This window comes from Diorhabda sublineata, chromosome 5 (assembly GCF_026230105.1).
Source record: "Diorhabda sublineata isolate icDioSubl1.1 chromosome 5, icDioSubl1.1, whole genome shotgun sequence".
Classification (NCBI taxonomy): Eukaryota; Metazoa; Arthropoda; class Insecta; order Coleoptera; family Chrysomelidae; genus Diorhabda; species Diorhabda sublineata.
In genome coordinates, this window is record NC_079478.1 from 7,345,355 (window position 1) to 7,366,227 (window position 20,873).

The 20,873-nt window shown below is 33.0% G+C and overlaps 2 protein-coding genes and 1 non-coding gene across 5 annotated transcripts; 1 reads left to right on the plus strand and 2 right to left on the minus strand.

Annotated features, from left to right (window-relative positions):
- Positions 1–6,385: 6,385 nt before the first annotated feature.
- LOC130443746 (methionine--tRNA ligase, mitochondrial) lies at positions 6,386–20,814 on the minus strand. The gene is made up of 8 exons (XM_056778523.1): positions 20,460–20,814; positions 16,907–17,187; positions 15,295–15,529; positions 13,661–13,925; positions 13,321–13,532; positions 11,598–11,792; positions 6,573–6,965; positions 6,386–6,499 (listed from the first exon to the last, which is right to left on the minus strand). The coding sequence occupies exons 1-8, from the start codon at positions 20,551–20,553 to the stop codon at positions 6,480–6,482; spliced, it is 1,695 nt and encodes a 564-aa protein (XP_056634501.1). The 5' UTR covers positions 20,554–20,814; the 3' UTR covers positions 6,386–6,479.
- Positions 18,077–18,167, minus strand: LOC130444772 (U6atac minor spliceosomal RNA). Its single transcript, XR_008909989.1, has one exon. It is a non-coding gene; the product is annotated as a U6atac minor spliceosomal RNA (small nuclear RNA).
- Positions 18,133–20,587, plus strand: LOC130443748 (glyoxylate reductase/hydroxypyruvate reductase). 3 transcript variants are annotated; one of them, XM_056778527.1, is made up of 3 exons: positions 18,159–18,308; positions 18,402–18,735; positions 19,460–20,587. In XM_056778527.1, the coding sequence occupies exons 2-3, from the start codon at positions 18,554–18,556 to the stop codon at positions 20,358–20,360; spliced, it is 1,083 nt and encodes a 360-aa protein (XP_056634505.1). In that variant the 5' UTR covers positions 18,159–18,308; positions 18,402–18,553; the 3' UTR covers positions 20,361–20,587. The 3 variants fall into 3 exon arrangements, with proteins under 3 accessions (XP_056634506.1, XP_056634505.1, XP_056634503.1); XM_056778525.1 differs by having other exon boundaries at positions 18,159–18,206; XM_056778528.1 differs by having other exon boundaries at positions 18,133–18,735.
- Positions 20,815–20,873: the final 59 nt, after the last annotated feature.

Genomic DNA, 20,873 nt, shown 5'->3' on the forward strand with positions numbered 1-20,873 from the left:
TAAACAAAAAATCCTGAATGTAGTATGTGGGTAAAGGCGAGAGACCTTTCTCCGAAGTTGGTTTTCAGTCAGTTTTAAATCCCTCATCAAAAATTATTTCATAATTCTTGAATATTCAAATATAGCGAAAACTTTTATTTATCTGATTCTTTTTCGCAAAAATATCGACAGTATATTTTGTTGCCAAAACGTCAAAATCTACGAATTTTTTCCAAAAACTATTTCAGATATAACATCGTCTATTGTTTATATATGACTTGATTGTATTTACATAAAATTACTATTTTGAAAGGTTCCTGCGGCAAAGATTGACTCACGATTGTTCGTCTACGTTTTTAGTTTCTGCAAGGAAACGCCAAAACTCATTCTATTAGTTCTGTAGCAACTGGATTACTTCGTAAAATTAGTCATTGACATAATATGCCAATACAGTATTAAAATATTTTCAAAATATCCATATTTCAACCTTAAAAAGTTCACAATCATGTCTAAACTGATGATATCACCACGTTAGCATGTTATTTAAATAATCGGTGTTTGAATCGATTCCAGGACCTTTGTAAAAAGTAAATCGTTTGCAAAATATTGAATTTGTTCCATAATTCAGCGGCGCTTTGTATATACTATTCATCAATTTTATAATCCTCTTATATACACACAAAATTACTTTGATTTCATTTGATATACCTATTAACACTCGATTTTATTGAATATGATTATTAAACCAAAGATTAATTGCCTTAACTCTTCTTTTGACTATCCAGACACTCATCGCGTTTCTCGGAGCTCTTTTTGGACTTAAGCACCAGTCCCGATTTATCAGCGATGTACTGACAATTACTAGGTCATCTTTTTCGGATGTGTACATTTTTCTTTCGCGTCTTCGATCAAAATTATTAGTCTCTTGATAACGACGGTAAACTCTAGAACCAGCAGATTGACTCATGTTGACTTTTGTATAAAGTAAATCGTTTGCAAAATATTGAAATTGTTCCATAAATCCGCCGCGCTTTGTATAAACTATTCATCAATTTAATAATCCTCTTATATACACACAAAATTACTTTGATCTCATTTAATATACCTATTAACACTCGAGATGATTGAATACGATTATTAAACCAAATATAAAGAGAAAATGTAACTGTACATATTTGTAAAATATCTGATCATATCATTGTTGATATTTTTTGTATATTTTATTGTAGTTGAATATTCACAATTAGCAATATATTTCTTGGTTGTGGTTATTCCTTATGACATTTTTTATTTAAACAAAATAAAAACTAAATGTTGCATGTAGATATTCATTCAGGCAGACTCGTACTTTCACAGTAAATTAAGCTTAAATTGATGTCATTCCCCAATTAAAACTCTGATTTATTCACATAAACACATTTAAACGTAGAATATAGAAATTCGGCAACGTCTAATTTTATAGGCTAAATATTTGATAACAACAATAGTTTTACTTTTATAACCCGAACATTTTAATAGTACGGAAAGTATTATGATCGAAATTGATACAGAAATTGATTCAAAGATCTTTCAATTCACACCTTTTTATTGATTAAAAAAATCAAGTTATATGAGAAAAATGTTCTCTGGGGAAATTTACGTTCTATTTACCCCCCAAACTAGAACGCTTCTTCACTATTCCCCACCCAAAGAAATTACAAGGCTATGGACCTAAATGGTCTGCATATAAGCCTCCACTTCTTTGGGTCCCTTGGTTTAGCTCTGGATATTTTTCTCTCTAAGGTCTTCGTCCACTATCCCTCCACCGTTTTTTTGGTCCTACTCTTTACCTATTATCTTCCATATAACTCCTTTCAAGAGTCTGTTTTCGTCCATTGTAATCTTCTTGTCTTTATAAACGCGCTTATTCATGACTCATTGAAAAGTGTGTAGATTTCATGGTTTGATCTTATCTCCCGTCCTAAATTTGTCTGCTTTCCTCCAAAATATCTTCTTAGTATTTTAGAAATTTCTAATTTCTATTTAGTTTTATTCGTTATTAGCCAGGTTTCACAGGCGTATGTCAAAGTGGGTATCAAAATTGTCTTATAAATTCGTAGATCAGGATATGTCTTTAGATGTTAATATTCTCCTAAGGCTGCACACCTGTTACTTTTGGCAATTCTTAGTTCGATTTCCTTTTCTTCTCCTTGCATTTATTATTTAGTACTATACCCAAATACTTGAAAGTTTCTATTTCCTCCAATTGTATTAATATTTGAAATTGTTTTATTTTCTTGTTTCCACATTTCCATTAACTTTGTTTTGTTATTACTGAAGTGTAGACCTCTTCAGCTGCTATTATTAGTTGTTGTGTGGTTTCTTCTGTTTCTGTTTCTTGCTACTATATTTTCTATAATTATCTCTTCACTTATTTCATTTATATTCTTTATTGAGTTATGAAATCAATTGGAGTTTGTATTTGCAATACAAATATGTACGAGGCTTTTTCTTCAATTTTAATTAAGTAAACAACAATCAAAACATTTTTCAATATTGAATGTGCAGCGCAGAACGCTTGTGAATAATAATTTTTTCTGCAAAATATTGCCATTCCCTAAAGCAGAATCCAAGTCCATATTTCTAAAAAATATTTGTTCGATTTTTTCCCTTTTTATTTTTAATTTTAATTCTGTATCGTTCCTTCTGACCGTACATTTTATAGTACAACAAGATTAAATCAACCTCAAACCACAAACATGAACATGAAAAACAAAAATCACTTATCTATAATCATCACTATCGCCAAATAGAAGTTACTAACAAATAAAGAGCACTTGAACATCCTTAAAGATGAAGTATCTTAAACAACCAAGAAAACGAAATAAACTCCAGGCTGCAAATATAATATCCTTTTATTTTGCTCACTTTAGCTCCATCCTTCTTATTTCATCTCTCTTGCACTGCGTCAATATCGATTGGGCTTGTCCATAACCTTTAGTAAATCGATGAATCTACCTGATGAATATCTGGTGTGACGCACATCAGTTTGTTTTTAAGTATCTGTAATATTTTACTCTTCCTAATAGACTTAAGAAACAGGGTTTTATCTCATAAAAATCTATTGTAAAATAATATTACTGATATCATTTAAGAAACAAACATATCTGTAAAAACCTATTTGTCGAAAAAATCTATTGTAAATAGACTGAATGTTTCAAACTAATATTTTTTCTTGTATAAAAATGAATGTTTTATACCCATAATAGGTGTGTATACTTCTTTGAATGTAAATAAGAATAAATATAAAAATTATCATGATCTCATACTGTGTTTTTTTATACAAGGCGTACTTCGAATTCGGAAAATTCTGACAATCATTATATAATACAGTGACTGAGGTTTTCACCTCTAATTTCGTTCAATCTGAATCGATTTTTATGAAAATTGGTGAGTATTTAGAAGATACTTCAAGAAACACAAGTACCGCCACCTTTAGCTTTTACTCTGGCGATGGATGCCCCCTCTTCTCGGGAGTGGCATTTATTTTATTAAAAATAATCCCAATTACCCCAGGAACCGATAGAGGGACCAATTGTAAGCAAAAGTATTTATATAAAGTAATTAGTATAAATCAATACATATTGAAGATAAATAAACAAAAACATTGTTATAACCAAAACTGAAGCTGATAAGAAAATTGATAAATTCCTTCCTTTAACTATTTTAAATTCATATACGATAATAGAATTCCTCATCAAATTCTGCGCAATTTTCATTTAGTTTAGTTCACAGAACATACTCTAAGAATGGGTGTGTTCTGTGGACATGCAAACTTGGTTTTTAATAAACTATTGAGGGATTTGTAATCAACGATCTCAAAAACCCCCGCGAACCAAATTTTAGTAGAAAATAGTGATATTTCAACACTGAAGGCCGCTATTTTTGAGCCGACATTTAGTTTTTACAAAACTGTCGAGGGATTAGTAACTAACCTCGTAATTCCCAGCATACCAAATTTCAGTAGAAAATAGTGATTTTTTAACATTGTTGGCCGCCATTTTGTTTTTTAATAAACTATCGAGAGATTTGTAATCAACGATCTCAAAAATCCCCGCGAACCAAATTTCACTAGAAAGTAGTGATTTTTCAACACTACAGGCCGCCATTTTGAGTCCGCCATTTTGTTTTTCGCAAAACTGTTGAAATATTCGTAATTAGCGACCTTAAAATCCCGCATACCAAATTTCAGTTTGAAATATATGATTTTTTAACATTGTTATCCGCCATTTTGTTTTTTGAAAAACTTTTGAGGGATTCGTAATCAGCGATCTTGAAAACCCCCGCGAACCAAATTTTAGTAGAAAATAGTGATATTTCAACACTGAAGGCCGCTATTTTTGAGCCGACATTTAGTTTTTACAAAACTGTCGAGGGATTAGTAACTAACCTCGTAATTCCCAGCATACCAAATTTCAGTAGAAAATAGTGATTTTTTAACATTGTTGGCCGCCATTTTGTTTTTTAATAAACTATCGAGAGATTTGTAATCAACGATCTCAAAAATCCCCGCGAACCAAATTTCACTAGAAAGTAGTGATTTTTCAACACTACAGGCCGCCATTTTGAGTCCGCCATTTTGTTTTTCGCAAAACTGTTGAAATATTCGTAATTAGCGACCTTAAAATCCCGCATACCAAATTTCAGTTTGAAATATATGATTTTTTAACATTGTTATCCGCCATTTTGTTTTTTGAAAAACTTTTGAGGGATTCGTAATCAGCGATCTTGAAAACCCCCACGTACCAAATTTTAGTAGAAAATAGTGATATTTCAACACTGAAGGCCGCTATTTTTGAGCCGACATTTAGTTTTTACAAAACTGTCGAGGGATTAGTAACTAACCTCGTAATTCCCAGCATACCAAATTTCAGTAGAAAATAGTGATTTTTTAACATTGTTGGCCGCCATTTTGTTTTTTAATAAACTATCGAGAGATTTGTAATCAACGATCTCAAAAATCCCCGCGAACCAAATTTCAGTAGAAAGTAGTGATTTTTCAACACTACAGGCCGCCATTTTGAGTCCGCCATTTTGTTTTTCGCAAAACTGTTGAAATATTCGTAATTAGCGACCTTAAAATCCCGCATACCAAATTTCAGTTTGAAATATATGATTTTTTAACATTGTTATCCGCCATTTTGTTTTTTGAAAAACTTTTGAGGGATTCGTAATCAGCGATCTTGAAAACCCCCACGTACCAAATTTTAGTAGAAAAAAATTATATTTTAACACTGAAGGCCGCTATTTTTGAACCGCCATTTAGTTTTTACAAAACTGTCGAAGGATTAGTAATTAGCGACCTCGTAATTCCCAGCATACCAAATTTCAGTAGAAAATAGTGATTTTTTAACATTGTTGGCCGCCATTTTGTTGTTTAATAAACTATTGAGAGATTCATAACCAACGATCTAGAAAACCTCCACGTACCAAGTTTCAGTAGAAAATAGTGATATTGCAACACTGCAGGTCGCCATTTTGGGGCTACCATTTTGTTTTTCACAAAACTGTCGAGGGATTAGTAATTAGCGATCTCAAAAATAGTGGCATATCAAATTTCAGTAGAAAGCCAGTTAATGCAGTAGTTTAATGCATCTGAATGTTCTCGTTTTTAGGTCTCTTCTGTTTTAAAATTACACATTTTTAATACAGTAGCGCCACGATTGGTAAATCATAGAACTAAATTTGTGTTCATGAAATTCTTATTGGGTGTGTTTTATGGTTTAGTCCATCTCTCAAAATAAGTGGTGGGAGAGAGTGGGAACCTTGTTATTAAAAAATGCATGTAAGTCCGGCGACATCGACCTGGAGGACGGGACAGAAATAAAACACTGCAACAAATACTTAGGAATAAAAGAAAACATGATGGAACATAAAGCAGGCAGAGAAGTAATATCTATGATGAATGGAATATTATGCGACAACACAATACCAAAAGCCAACTAACCTCGAATATATAACACGATACTTAAAAGCATTATAACATTTGGCAGCGAAGTGCATCATATCAAACCGTAGACGGTAAAAATGCTCAGACTTCTGGATAAGAACAGCGGGCAAATCCAGAAGGAAACAGCATAAGAAATAACAGAATAAGGGAAATAATGCGCGTTAGATATACATTAATCGATGACATTACAACCAAACAACTAATATGATATGTCTGTACAAATATTGTCAGAGAACAGGTCCTAAAGTGAGCATAAGAGAAAAAGAGAAGAGGAAGACTACGAAGAAGCTGGAAAGAGATAAGGAAATGCAGAAGAGAGAACAGAAAACCTATGACAGAATAGAGACAGACGGCGATTAGAGATCAGAAGACGTCCATTTGTAGGTATCTGCAGCTTTTTAAACAAATGTAGATAAATTTTATTCTTTTAAATAACTTTTTATTTCTACCACTACACCAACACTCACAATTAAATTGTCTGATGCGCGTTTCGACAATCAAATTATTATCTTCAGAGACCGAAGGTGAATTCTAGGAGAAGATAAAAAAACACAATAAACATGTTAATAAATTGATAAAAATCCTTATTTATATTATTATACACCTTTTTTAACTTTTACTGTAGTATCTTCTTCAGTTAATATCCTTTTGAATAGAACCACTTTTTCCGGTTTTAAAGGTTTCTCACGAGAATTTTCAATGTTCCAAGAAAATGTTTTCACATTTTCAAAGTATCTATTGTCTTCAGGAACGTTCAATTTTTCTAATACAACATTCGCAAGATTCGGTACAATTGGTTGCAGTAGGATACATGATACTCTCAATGTTTCCAAAGTAAGATGAAGAGCTACGTCTAATTTCCCATGATTTTCGGGATTTTTTTTCAATTCCCAAGGTTTTAACGTTTCGAAGAAAAGATTTGCCACATGAAGAGTAGCTATAACTGAATCTATAGCTTTATAGAAATTTAGTTGTATATAATGACCACGACACGTATCTAAAAAGAAAAAAAAATATGTTATACCTGTAGAAAAATATATTTCCTCGATTTATTAGTTTCATAGTATTGTGGGTTTTTTTTCTTAGTTATCGTTTTTTTCTCCTCAATTCTTTTCAGTGCTCGGGGCATCATTTATGGCAGCCAGCAACATCTTGACGATTCCAATTTTAAGAGGGGTCACATAAGAATTAGACCGAAAAGCGCGCGAGAGTCAGTTGCTCAGAAGACGTGAGCACTGGTGATTTATGATATTCTGTAAAGACGTAAAGACGACGGATCGCTTAAATCCAAAACTTGTGTAGATAAACCATTATTTTATTTGGTTACTTTCATATCTCCATGATTTTTTTTTTCTAGCTTCCATTGTTAACGTTTATTTTTGCGTGTGTTATAAACTAACCCGTTTTATTCCAAAAATACCCTAGACAACACGACTTAAATCAAGATCCTACATATCATGAAAGGACATTTTATTATTCCTATTTCCTCATCAATTTTTCGATGAAAACTTCCAACATTTAATCAGTTTAGCACGGAGACCAATAAAATTAATGAAAAATTGACAAATAAGATTAACTTTTACAGGTTAAGATTTTTTGTAGGTAGAGCACCAAAAATTTTCTACCACAAGCCGCCTCTGATCTCAGTGAAAATTTTAACGAACCATTTTCAGCTCAGAGTAACATCTTCGAGTAATTTTCCATTATCATGAATGATGATTTGATAAAATCGCATTGTTTGGTTTGTTTTCCTTCTGAGGAAATTTTGATCTATTTGAATAACAGCTCAACAAAACAATTCATAGGTTTAGTTAGAAAAAACTATGATTTCTTTGGAAAGAATATATAGGCAACGCTGTAAAGTGAAACCGAACCGCAAAATACCACAAATTAACAAAAAACTGGTTTTGAACTCGTATGAACCATATGCGTGGGGAATACTAAAGACGTCTCTGGTTTCATTTTTTTCATATATGTAATGCTTCTATACGAACAGTTTATATAAGTGGAAATTGGACTAAGGAAGATAGAATGATAATGCTTTCTCTATCCTCCGAGGTTCCAGCTCAGTTCTGCGCATTCTCAAACATGCGCAGTTTAGAGAAAGCGTCTCGATCGAGAGAGAAAATGAATATTGTCGGCACCGTAACGTAGCGACGTTTTTTCCCACACCGAATGTCCATATAGGAGTATTACATATATGACTTTTTCAAAATAAAATATTGATCGAATATCTATGATTTCAATGAATAAACATCAATTACTCAAATGTATTTCGTTCCAAATTAAAAATGTCACCTACAGGCTATATCTTGAATGATTCAAATGCAAAACTCCCAATACCAAAACTTTTTATTTTCCATTAGATACTGGAAAATTTAATTTGAGGAAGTTTTTTGGGAGGAAACTTAGAAACTTAATTATGATATTACAGGAAGAAGAATGCTCATATTCGATTAAAAGTACAAATTCAATTTTCACAGTGAAGGGTCCAAGGGAGACTTGGCAGTAAAAAGGACTAAAGGAAAATTAACTTTTTTAATCAGCAAAGTATTTCGCAGATCATCAGCAATTTTAGTTGAAACCGATTCGACCGAAATTATTTTTTCGTAAGGACACAAAATAACATTTATAATCACAACTCAATATCAATCTTTTTTCCCCGTTTTTAGTAATACATTATACAAAGTGTCCCGTATAAGAACAGTACAGAGGAGCCCAAAATATGAAAATTGGAGGTAATTTACCTCTATCTCCGAGGAGTTATAGAGCCTCAAAGTTGGACCAAAAATTTCGAAAAAGTAAATTTCTTTACAATTCTTTAATTTATAACTACAAAATACCAAATTTGGTACACTATATGAGACTGTTAATGGCTTTAAAAAATGTTAAGTACAACGCGATCGATTTATTCTGGGGAGTTGATTTATCAAAAAATGAATACCAAAGTTGCAGTCGTAAAGATTTTTCTTATAGTAGACTATTGAAGTTCAGAGTTTTCAGAGTTTTTCTCATCAGTTTCAGCACTTCTGTCACTAAGCAACAGATTTTGCTGCGGCCTAGCGGATATTAACAAAACTAAGACTGAAAATTTCTCTGAAATTTTACACAGTTGATGCATATCATAAAAATGACTTAATGGCTTTGTCTACTAATATTTAGCCCCTCAATTTGGGAAAAAACAAAAAAATTATAGACGACGATTTTGAATTTTGTTTTAGAGATTTGAATGTCGATTCCAAACAACTTATCTCAATAATTTTTTATCGTATTTATTAGATAAAAGGCACCAACTAAAACTAAATTTATGTTGGAATTTAATCTTTAACCAAACAGGGCTGGACTCGTTTCCCTTTGTTTCAAGATGATCATTTTCCTGGTGTAAAATATCTCTCCGTATCATCATTTTTTATGCATATATTTGTGTGGGTAATATATAAAAGTAACGGACCATTTACAAAAATAAATATTGTCGATATAATAGAAGAAAATGTAGAGAAAGCCCTTAAACGATGATAATAAATTACAGAAAGTCCGGAGATACGATCCAAATAGTGACAGCTATTAAGGAGTGCCCCTAAGGCGTAGACTTATCATCCTATAGCAGGGTCACTTTAGTCGAAATCAAGTTGAAGGAAATAGATAATTCAACATATACACCAAGAAATTGATAAATATACATCTTCCACTATTTAACACAACTAGACTCTTCGTATTTGGAACATAAAGTTGATAACAGGCCCGAACTACTGATAGAGGTAGAAAGAACATCGGTATACCGCTATATTTCTCTTTCTAATTCATTATGATTGTATCACTATAACGTCGAAGTTTTGGTTACGAACTCGTCCACTGACATAGACCGTGATGCAGGTCCTGTTGTATTATGTTAATAGAATCCAAAGTTTGACGGATGCGCCAGCTACAATTCCTGGAAGGATTCAAAGATACGGCTACAATTTCTTTATATTGTTTTTATAACCCGTTTACAATATTTTTTGTTTGGTTTTATGTTCAATTTCTAAGAAGGTGTTTTTAATTATTATGATAATTGATAATAATAATTAGATAAAAATTATGGAAATTGAATGTAATCTATATAAACAAGTCTCTAAAACCCGTAGTAGTTGATAAATTATTTGTTGTCATCAGAGCTGAGTATTACTCGAGTGAATTGTACTCAAATGGTACTCGACTTCTTTTTATATTACAGTACTTAATACTCGTAATTCCTACAGTTCGTAGACAAGAAATGACAAGTGACAAGCGAAGAATTAATCATTAGCTTGTCGTTTAAGCTCGTCTTATCGCCTTATTTTGTTTGGAGAGCGCAGTCATAAAGAAATATTGAGACCACTGCGAAGATCAGCATCGCAGTGGTCGACCAAATGAGGTGACAACATAAAGTGGTACTGGATGATCGTCGACTGAAAGTGCGCCAGGTGGACATTTCAAAAAGTGCGGTACATCGCATTTAACTGGAAATTTGGATATGAGAAAGCTGATCGGAGCATGGGTACTGCGTTCAATCACAAAGGAACCAAAACAGCGTCGTGAAAATGTTTCCATCGAGAAATAACTATCTATGAAACGTGGTTCCATCACTTCACAACCGAAACAGAAGAAAATAAAAACAATGGACTGAAAAAGAAGAACCGGTTCCAAAGAAGACAAAGACCGTTCCATCTGCTGGCAAAATAGGTTTTTGGGATGCGCGTGGAATAATTTTCATTGATTATCTTGAGAAAGGAAAAATCATCAACGGCGAGTATTATGCGAGCTTATTACAGCGTTTTAGCGATAATTCAAGCATTTGGCTAAGAAGAAAGTGTTGCAATGGTCAAAATAAATAAATTAAAGATTGAATTGCTACCTCATGCACCCTATTCGCCCAATTCAACCCTCTCGGATTATTTTCTGTACCCAGATTGAAAAAATGGCTCGGTGGTCAAAGATTTTCCGGCTTTTTTTTGATGAGCTTGACGATTCTTATTATAAAAAGGGTATCGAACTTATTGAGTTTCGCTGGGAAAAGTGTAAGGAGCTAAACGGAGATTACGTTGAAAATGTTTGTGTTTTCTTTTTTGCTCCAGATACTTCTGGGACCATCCTCGTAGGTGAGTTCCTGTGTCATCATATATTAATATGAAAATACTAAAACAAACAGGAACAGACGGGGTAAGGTTGGATAGGTAGTATGCATGTAATCGTCATTTATTTTTTCACAGACAGACACAGCAAATGATTTTTTCCATATAAAAATGTTATCGTAATATTTCAACACATTTACACAATAAATATGAAATGAATGATCTAAAATTATCGAAAGTTACAGTGAGGAAAATAAAGAATAAAGCGGGAAAAGGTGCTGGAGAAAATAATAAAGATAACAATTGACTCTAAAAAGCATTAATAACGAAATAAAGTCAAAGTTGACGATCTTTGGAAAAAAAGTCAACTGTCTCGTACAATGGTGTAAATATATTTTTCCATTGAACCCATATTGATTAAACATTATGTCGTTGAGCGTTTAAACTGATATTTTTACTACATTAATAAAGTCAAAAACTGTTTTTCATTAACAAATTGAAATTACAAAAAAATATCTATTTATTTCTTTGAAAATTACCTGGTAACTTTTGTACACTGTCAATTAATTTTTTGGTAACATCTATTTGTTTCATTTCATCCAAAACATCCGATTTCAATTTGGGAAATATCTGTTTAGGATTTAAAGCCGTCCCTGTGCACCTACTCAACAAGTTTCCTAACGTATCCGCTAATTCGGAATTCAAAATTCTGGTAACTTTGATATCGCTGTAATCTGAGAAAGACATTTCGAAATTAGAATTATTTAATTGATACTAATAAGATACGATTTAATAGTATTAATCAATCTATCAGTAATAACCAGCCTAAAAAAATTTGGTGACTTTTGCGTAGACCCAGAGCTGGCTACAGAAAACAGGATCGAAAAGGTGCGCGCCAGTTCAGCTTGTAAGCTGGCGAACCCATCTTGGTACATCACTTCTTAAGGTCAGCACAGGTCGGGTATGAAAATGCCAGCCGGTTTTCCCGAACGGAAAAATTGGCTGAAAAACCTCATAACGTGTGAAACCTTTTGTAACGTGGGGTTTAAACCTCAAATAAGAGCGGTGTGATTACGTAGGCCGGAAAACCTTCGTAAGAAATGATCAAAAGTGCCGGAAAAGCACCCCCTTCTACTTCACGATCTCAGATCGCACGAAATTTATTTTTCCTGTCATTTTTGTTTCTTTCCCATTCTATTAGAATGAAACCCAATGGGGTGCTAAAACTTATCGACCCTGGTCTTAATAGGGCGTAATTAAACACCTAGTGTACCTTAGCAAATGAGAATAAAGAGAAAGTGGATAATTTGTAAAAGCAAACTCAGTTAATTAATAGAATATCGAAGTTGTAGCAAATACCAAGGTTGTTCATACATGAGTACTGCGGACGCTGAGAACGGGATTTGGCAAGAATAGCATGTAGCTTGGCTTCCTTTCTTCCAGTTTCCGCCCCGGCGAGCCGTCAACAACGTTCATTTTTGTCGTGAAAAAAGGTTCCATTTGTTTATCACTCCAGGTGCGAATTACGCTTTGCGATACGTTTTTTTGCGCGGAAAATGTTTCTCTGGTAGACAACTGTACACAAATGGTGTAGAAAATTCTAATACAGATGTACAGACGTCGCCGACGTTTGAACGGTGCCTTATCAAAAGCTCCGGTCAGAGCTTCGACATTGGTAGAAACTGTTGCTTTGGGGGTAGTGGGTTCCGTGGTCCCAGTTTACTCAGAGCCCTTGGGAGGAAGATAAGGATTTTCATGGTTCCTATACTTGCAGGATCCTTGGAATTTCGTCAGGTTTCCCGCAAGTATTGGTCTTGGAATGCACATGGAATATTGTTCTTGAACAATTCCCAAAAGGGAAAATGGACAAACAATATTATATCGAGTTATTGGATCGTTTGAATGCGAAAATCAAGGGAAAACGGCCTCGTATGTCGAAGAAAAAATCCACCAATTCATAAGTCAATGGCAACGATGGTTAAATTGAACGAATTCCACTTCGAACTGCTTCCTTATCCACCGTATAGTAACTACTGGCTATTCGCTAATCTCAAAAAAAATGCACGTCGGTAAGAAAGTCAGCTCGGCCTATTTTAAGGCAAAAGACAAATCCTGCCCTGCCACAAGCACGGCATCGAAAAATTAGAGAGGTGTTGGAATGATTTTATTGCTTTTGAATGAGATTACATTGATGAATTGGCAAAAATAATGTTTTTCTTAGTTAGTCACACGACTTATTGAGTGATGTGATTTATTACTCACTTCCATCACTATGCGCCACCCCCTCACGAAGAAGAAAATATCGCATTCCATCTGTGGTATACTTCTTCGCACTTTCAATAGGACAAACGACGTTTCCTTTAGATTTCGACATTTTTTCACTATTCACAGTCCAATGAGAATGACAGAAAATCATTTTTGGCAACTCAAGTTTCGCTGCTAAAAGAAACGCCGGCCAGTAAATTCCATGAAACCTGAAAAGTATATTGCGCTGTTATGAGTTTGACAAACCGATAAACCACCTGCCTCACATACTATACACTATATTTTTTCGACGACCTACTATATATCGGATAATTTGAAATTCAAGCAGTGTTCTTACTTCAAAATATCTTTTCCAATGACTTGTACATCTGGAGGCCAGCATTTTTTGAAAGTTACCTCGTCGGTTGCATACTTGGAAACAGTTAAATAATTTGCTAAGGCATCCAACCAAACGTAAACTTTTTGAGATGAATCGGCGGGTACTGGTATACCCCACTGAACCCTTGAAGTCGGTCTAGATACGGACAAATCTTGTAAACCATCATCTTTATTTATTAGATCAAGAAGTATCTTATGAAATTTTTTGGGTCTTATCGCGTCCTCTGGAATAAAATTAATGCTTCATTCAAATGATGTCGAAAATATTCATGTTTGAGGAAATTCAACACATAATTATTAAAGAAGAATGGTTAATAAAATAGAATGTTATAAATGAAGTCCGAAAACGTTCAATAAGCGTTTTAAACAGCTCCAGCGCGTTGTGGATCTTTCAGAACATCCACAACACCGCGACATGGTCGACCACATCGCGTCGTCGTCCTTATAAAAGCCAATGCGTTTGGAGCGTTGAATATTTGCAGGAATCCGGTAAAGCTGTTTTGGGAAAGTTGTTATACGAATTATATGAATTTGAATTTGAATAAAATCTTAGCCACTACTTATCCTAACCTAAACAATTTTCGATAATCCGTTTAACGAGGGCGGGCATAAGTTAGGCTAGTTTAGGTTAGGTTAAGTAGAGACTAATATTCTCTTTTAATTTTAATTCATATCGTTACAAACTCCTCAGCGTCATGGAACATGAAGCCGGTCCTGGGCGATTATAATGAGAGTCTAAAATTTGGTAAACGCGCTGGTCACAAAAAAAGTTCCCAGAACGTATTTTACGATTTGTTTATATTGATTTTTTTTAAAACCAGAAAGGCCTTTCTATTCATTTGTTTCTTTATTCAAATTCTAGAAATTCCTTTCTGGTATAAAATCGTGCTTGTTTAGCAGCGGGAGTGAATATATAAAACTAAGTAATAGTAGACGTAATGAGAAGTTGATTTTTTTAGTGTTTGGAGTGAGTGTGTAAGTAAATTAAATAAGTAAAAGACAGTGTGTATAAATTCACCTCACCGTTAGAAATATTTTAATTAAATAAGAAAAATTTAAATGCTCAGAACGCATTATGGCTTTCTTTATACGCGATGTGGTCGTCTATGTCGCGGTATGGATGTTCTGGAAGATCCATAACGCGTTGTGGCTGATTAAACCGGCCACATCAAAATCTTTTTAGTGGGTTTTGGGTTTATAGCAAACAGACAGAGAGACGCAGAGAATGGCTTTGTTTGATAAAATGTAGCGATAATAATACCCATATTTCAACTAATTTCAAAAAAATATTGACAATTCATACATGTAAACCGTTCTCATAAAGTAATCTATCTGTTGGTCGAAATCACATGGAAATCCATTGAGGAATTTATTTAGACAGACAATATTTTACAACATTTTAAAGCTAATAACGTTAGCTTTAAGATTTTACTAAGTAAAATGCAATTTTGTGTTTTTTTGTCAGTTACTTGCGATTGTCGGAGTATCGATTTTTTCGCTCACGAGTGTATATGAATCTTTTCACACATCTTGATAGTCCCCATGCAATGAAGAAATTACCTATTCACAATCTATTCAGAAATAAATATTTACCATTATTTTTGAGCCAGTAGTTAAGATCGTCCTGGAAAGCACTCAATTTAAACATATAATTTTCCTCACTACTCCACTCGACAGGATTTCCACTTTCTTCAGATACTAGAATTTTTTTACCATCTTCTACTGTTATTTCTTTCAGTTGAGATTCTGTCAAAAATGTCTCATCTGAAACGCAATACCATCCTTCATATTTTGATAAATATATATGATTGCTATCATTCAATACTCTCTGAAATAGAAGAAACATTTGTTTCATCGTGTGCCACCAGTCCCAGCTAATCCCAGCCTCATTTTAAAGCTACTAATACACTCAAGTCGCATTTTGACGGTTAAGACTTTTAATTCATGTACGAAATGACTATGATCAACTACTATAAAAAATAAACTAATAAATAAGTAGTACTGATATATCCGTAAGAGAGTTATACCAAGCAAGATCAAAGCAAGCCCTGTAAAAGTTTTGGAACACAAAGAAAATAAAAGAAAGCATTAGAAACGCGTGTAGGGGAACAAAATTAGTGAAATCCCATAGTTCTATTGGAAGCCTAAGGAAAAAATAATAATAGATTCTAATAAAGATATTTAGAACCAATGGAATCTTATACTAAACAGATCCTAAATAAAACATAAGTTTTCGTTGGACAAATAAAGAATATCCATTAGAAAAAGTTTTCCACGAGGAAGAGTTTTACGACCTACGAAAGCGAATGTGACAAAAATAAGAATGGATAAATTGGGGAATAGGTGGCATCAAGTTATTCAAAAAAAAATACACAAGATAGTGTAGTAATTAATGACGTGGTGGAAATGAAAGAATCCGACATAGAAGACGCTCTAGAAGTCATTGAAGAATACGTAAATTGCTGGTTTGGATGGTATTACTAACAAATTTCTAAAATACATTGAACCAAGAAATCGAATGCAAAACGCTTATTATCCTAAGTTGCCTGGGCAATGCCTTTGAAGTATTTTTGGTCGCCCTCTCATCTTGACACATGAAGGCTCACAAGGATTGAAGAGTCCTCCGAACTGGTTTTGATTCAAAATTCTTCCACTAGATCCAGTTTTTGAAAATTCCTCGGTATTTAAATAAGGGACTGACAGTTGCAAAAGATGTCCTGCAGTATTTCCGCCGCGTAATCTGAGGTAGAGTAAGCAGCCAGATGATTAGAGCAAGCCCCCTAATTTTTCTAGTTTTTTCCGCAGCTTGAGGTAATCATTAATTCGCGATTAAGAGATTACATCCTTCAGGCGGATGGGTGGCACAAAGCTTTGTCAGATCTTCAGATATGACTTGAACTTTTTGGCATCATCAGCCAAGCTGTAAAATATGTTGTTGTGTTTGAACCGCGCTAGTATCAGTACTCGATGACTCACAGATGACGTAATCTGCTGTTTCCCCCTCCTCCATACAACATGTTGACAACAGTTAAAAGTCAATCAAATTTCGCCCTTATTTAAGTTGAGCAATTATTTATGCCTTAATTTTTCTAAAATTACACAGATTCTTATTGGAAATGGAGATTTCTAAGCCCACTATGCAATGTAACCATCAATTATGAAACATAATGCCGACGAAGTAAAATCGACCTACCCTCGTACTTACCCACAACTTAGCGACTGTGTCTTTATGTCTCGTCTCAGTAGTCCTAATAAAATCTGTACAATTAATATCAAATTCTGAAACCACTTTCTGGAAGTCGGACGAAATTTGATCACAATATTTATCAGGAGTGGTGTTGTTTTTTTCGGCTGCCTGTTGAATTTTCGAACCGTGTTCGTCAGTACCTGTTGAAAATTTGACGAGCGAGCTTTTTTGATAGACGTGCTGCCATCTTTGAGCAGCGTCTGCTATTAACGAACTATATAGGTGACCAATGTGGGGTTCTGTAATTGAATGTCTAAGTATTTACTTTCATTTTTAAATATTTGTTGGTTAAAATATGAAGTATATAGAATTGACGTTAATATTAAAACTACCAGCATGTAATTAAAAGATTATAGAAATTAGCTTCAAAATCACAAATATTTATGAAATTTAAATTGAAAATATGGAAAACGCATACTATTTTGGCTCAATCGATAAAATTGTTTTTGCCTGACATCTATACGTAAGTTACTTCTGTTATTTTGGATTCTAGACTATTGAGCCGCCATATTTTATCCACTTTCGAAGTTATTCCAAATAAAATTAAAATATGAACCGATAGAAAGTCAATTATGAACAATAAATCACAATATTCTCAAACATTTTTATCGTCTTTTAAGACTACAACTAACTAATAGTAGCTAACAGAATAGCATGAAACCGCCATATTTTATCCAAATTTAAATTAGTTAAATTTTATATGACAACTGTAAAAATTTCATTACAACTCAAATTGTAAATTTCTGTTTTTCAAATTATAAAATTTCAAAATCATTTTACTCAAATTTATATCATTATTTTAGTAATGTGAGTAGATACAACAATTTTTAGAGAAATGTATTCAAATGCAATTTTTATCCTTTTTCCAATTAGTTTCAAACAATACAAATATGCACCATGGAAATTAAAATTTCTCAAAAAATGTTTCGCTGATACATCTATCATTATTTCAATATACTCTTCTATAACTATAGCTAACTAGAAGCTTGTATAAGAAGAAAAATATTAATTATCAAAATAAAAGTACTCATATCATAAATGAGAGTTGCAACACAATTTTTTTCGTTTTATAAACTATTTTCATAAATTCATTCAAAATTCTTGAATTCTGCATTTCTTATTCACAAAAAAAACTTTTGGTTAAGTGTGCTCTCTCTTAACCATATGTGTTCCATCCTTGTCAAGGGGAGTGCTAAACTTCTCTCCTTTCATACAACACAACTTTTAGTGCTCGAACATAGTATTTGTATTATACAAAGTTAAGTATACGTCGGTGTATTATAATTTAATCGATACATTTCAACTATATTTAAAATTGAATGAAAATGATGACCTTCAAATATTTTCTGATAAAATGACGGTAATAAACTGATACATAAAAAGATCATTTTTTTTTTAAATATTAATGCCATATCTCAGTTTTCCACAAAATTATTTATTCATTATATTTCAGAATTTGGGCACTCCTCTTAATAAGGATTGGCATTTTTTTGTATACTAAAATATATTACGTAATATGAAGATTAAACTCTATTAGGTTACATTATTTAAAAACGATAAAAGGTCAAATTTGACATATACATACAAAAAAATGGTGATATAAAAATGGCGCGGCATATTATATCGTTGTACAATTTAGCTACTGCGTGTTCAGTTAGACCTACACTTTTAAACATTGAAGCATATAAATACATTCCAAAACGTTACATAGCCGGAAAAATGGGAAAACCATCAGTTTACGTGACAAGACAAGTCAACAAGGAAGCTTTGGATTTATTAAGAGAACAGTAAGTTAATCCCGTTCGTAAATTATGACAAAATACTCTAAAAATCAGTATACCATGTTTTAACCTAACCTAAACTCAATATTGCAAAGTTGACAGGACCGTATTCAGCCTCGCAAAAATAAATTATGGTTAATAAATATCAAATAAAAAGCACAAATTATTTATCACATTTGTATCTGTTATAAATTTTAAATATAATAGATTTAGATATAAATTATTTCAATTGAAATTTGTATTCACTGCTTCATATGGATTTATTATTAAACGAAATTTTATTGAAAATTATAGAAACTGCTTGAATGGTGTGTGAATGATATAAAGTATTAAGTATATTTTAAATAGGTCGCAAATACCGTGGGATATGTCCACAACACTAATCTTTTAGGGAACGTCCATAAACCACGTAGGAGGTGGGAGGAGGGAAGTGAGAGCAAAGCTAAAAAATTTTTTTTAGATTATTTTCTTTAGTACACAAATGCTTATTTTTCAGGAACAATAATGAATACATTGTTCACAAAATAATGAACTGTTAATATTTTCTTAATAAAAATGTAATAGAAAATGTGAAATATTGTGAAACAAAAACATGTAGCATCAGGAGGGGTCAGGATATTGAAAACGCTACGTTAGGAGGGGTCCCAAAAGGACTGTAATATGACAACGTGGTTTATGGACGCTTCCTTAGAAATATATATGACTGAATCTTCGTTTTGTTTTTTTACAGCTGTGAAGTAACTTCTTGGAGAGGAGAAGGTCCAGTTCCCAGAGAAGAGCTACTCAAGAATATTGAAAATAAAGATGCGCTTTTCTGTATGTTAACTGATAAAATTGATGCTGCTGTTCTGGACAAAGCTGGTGATAATTTAAAAATAGTTGCTACTATGTCTGTGGGATTTGACCACTTGGACACAGAAGAAATTAAAAAAAGAAATATAAAAATAGGTTATACGCCTTCTACGCTAACAGATGCTACAGCTGAACTTGCTGTCGCTCTCCTTTTAGCAACTAGCAGAAGACTTTTCGAAGCAAACGAAGAGGCTAGAACAGGCGGATGGCAAGCGTGGTCTCCATTTTGGATGTGTGGACCAGGCTTAAAAAACTCAACTGTGGGAATTGTGGGATTTGGAAGAATAGGCCAACAAATAGCGAAAATTCTCAAAGCATTTAATCCCAAGAAAATTATTTATTACAATAGATCTGAAAGAAAAGAAGCCCAAGAAATAGGTGCGGAGAGAGTAAAGTTTGATGAACTTCTGAGCCAAAGTGATTTCATCAGTGTAAGTGCTGCTCTAACACCAGATACTAAGAATATGTTTGATGACGATGCTTTCAGAAAAATGAAACCTACGGCGGTTTTTATTAATACAAGTAGAGGAGCTCTAGTCGATCAAGATGCTTTGGTTCGAGCTCTTCAAAATAAAACTATTTGGGGAGCTGGACTAGATGTCATGATACCTGAACCTTTGCCTTTAGATAATCCATTATTTAAAATGAAAAATTGTGTTGTTTTACCACATATTGGAAGTGCTGCAATAGAAACTAGAAATGAAATGGGTGTAGTTACTGCTAAAAACATTATAGCTGCTCTTAAAGGAGAAAAATTGCCTTTTGAACTGATTGTTTAAAACCAATAAAAATTTCATTAAATTTTAAATGATACGGTTCTGTCTAAAATAGTGTGTACATGTGAAGCTTGATAGTGAACATTAATTAGGTTAACTTACTTGCATTCACATAATAAATAGGAGTTGTGAAGAATTTCGTATTTTTCGAATCCGTGCTCAATCTTCTTAACAAAATAAATCCCCTTGTGTACATTTTGAAGTAATATATACAGTTTATAATATAAAAATTATTCTTTATACTTGTAAATACACTAATATGACACTGTTTCTAAACATCAATTTAAAGGCAAATAGATGTTTTTGGCAATCTATAAATTATATTTGATTGAATTAGGTGCATCTAGAGAGTGAATTGGAATTTATAAAATTATTAGATATTCATTTGAATAAATATATTATCTTCAACTTTTAGGTTTGAATAACTGATTCCGAATACTCGTGAATATACATAGTTGCCACATCAATTTAAAATATTAAAGATAAATTCATTAATAAATATTATTTAGTGATCTC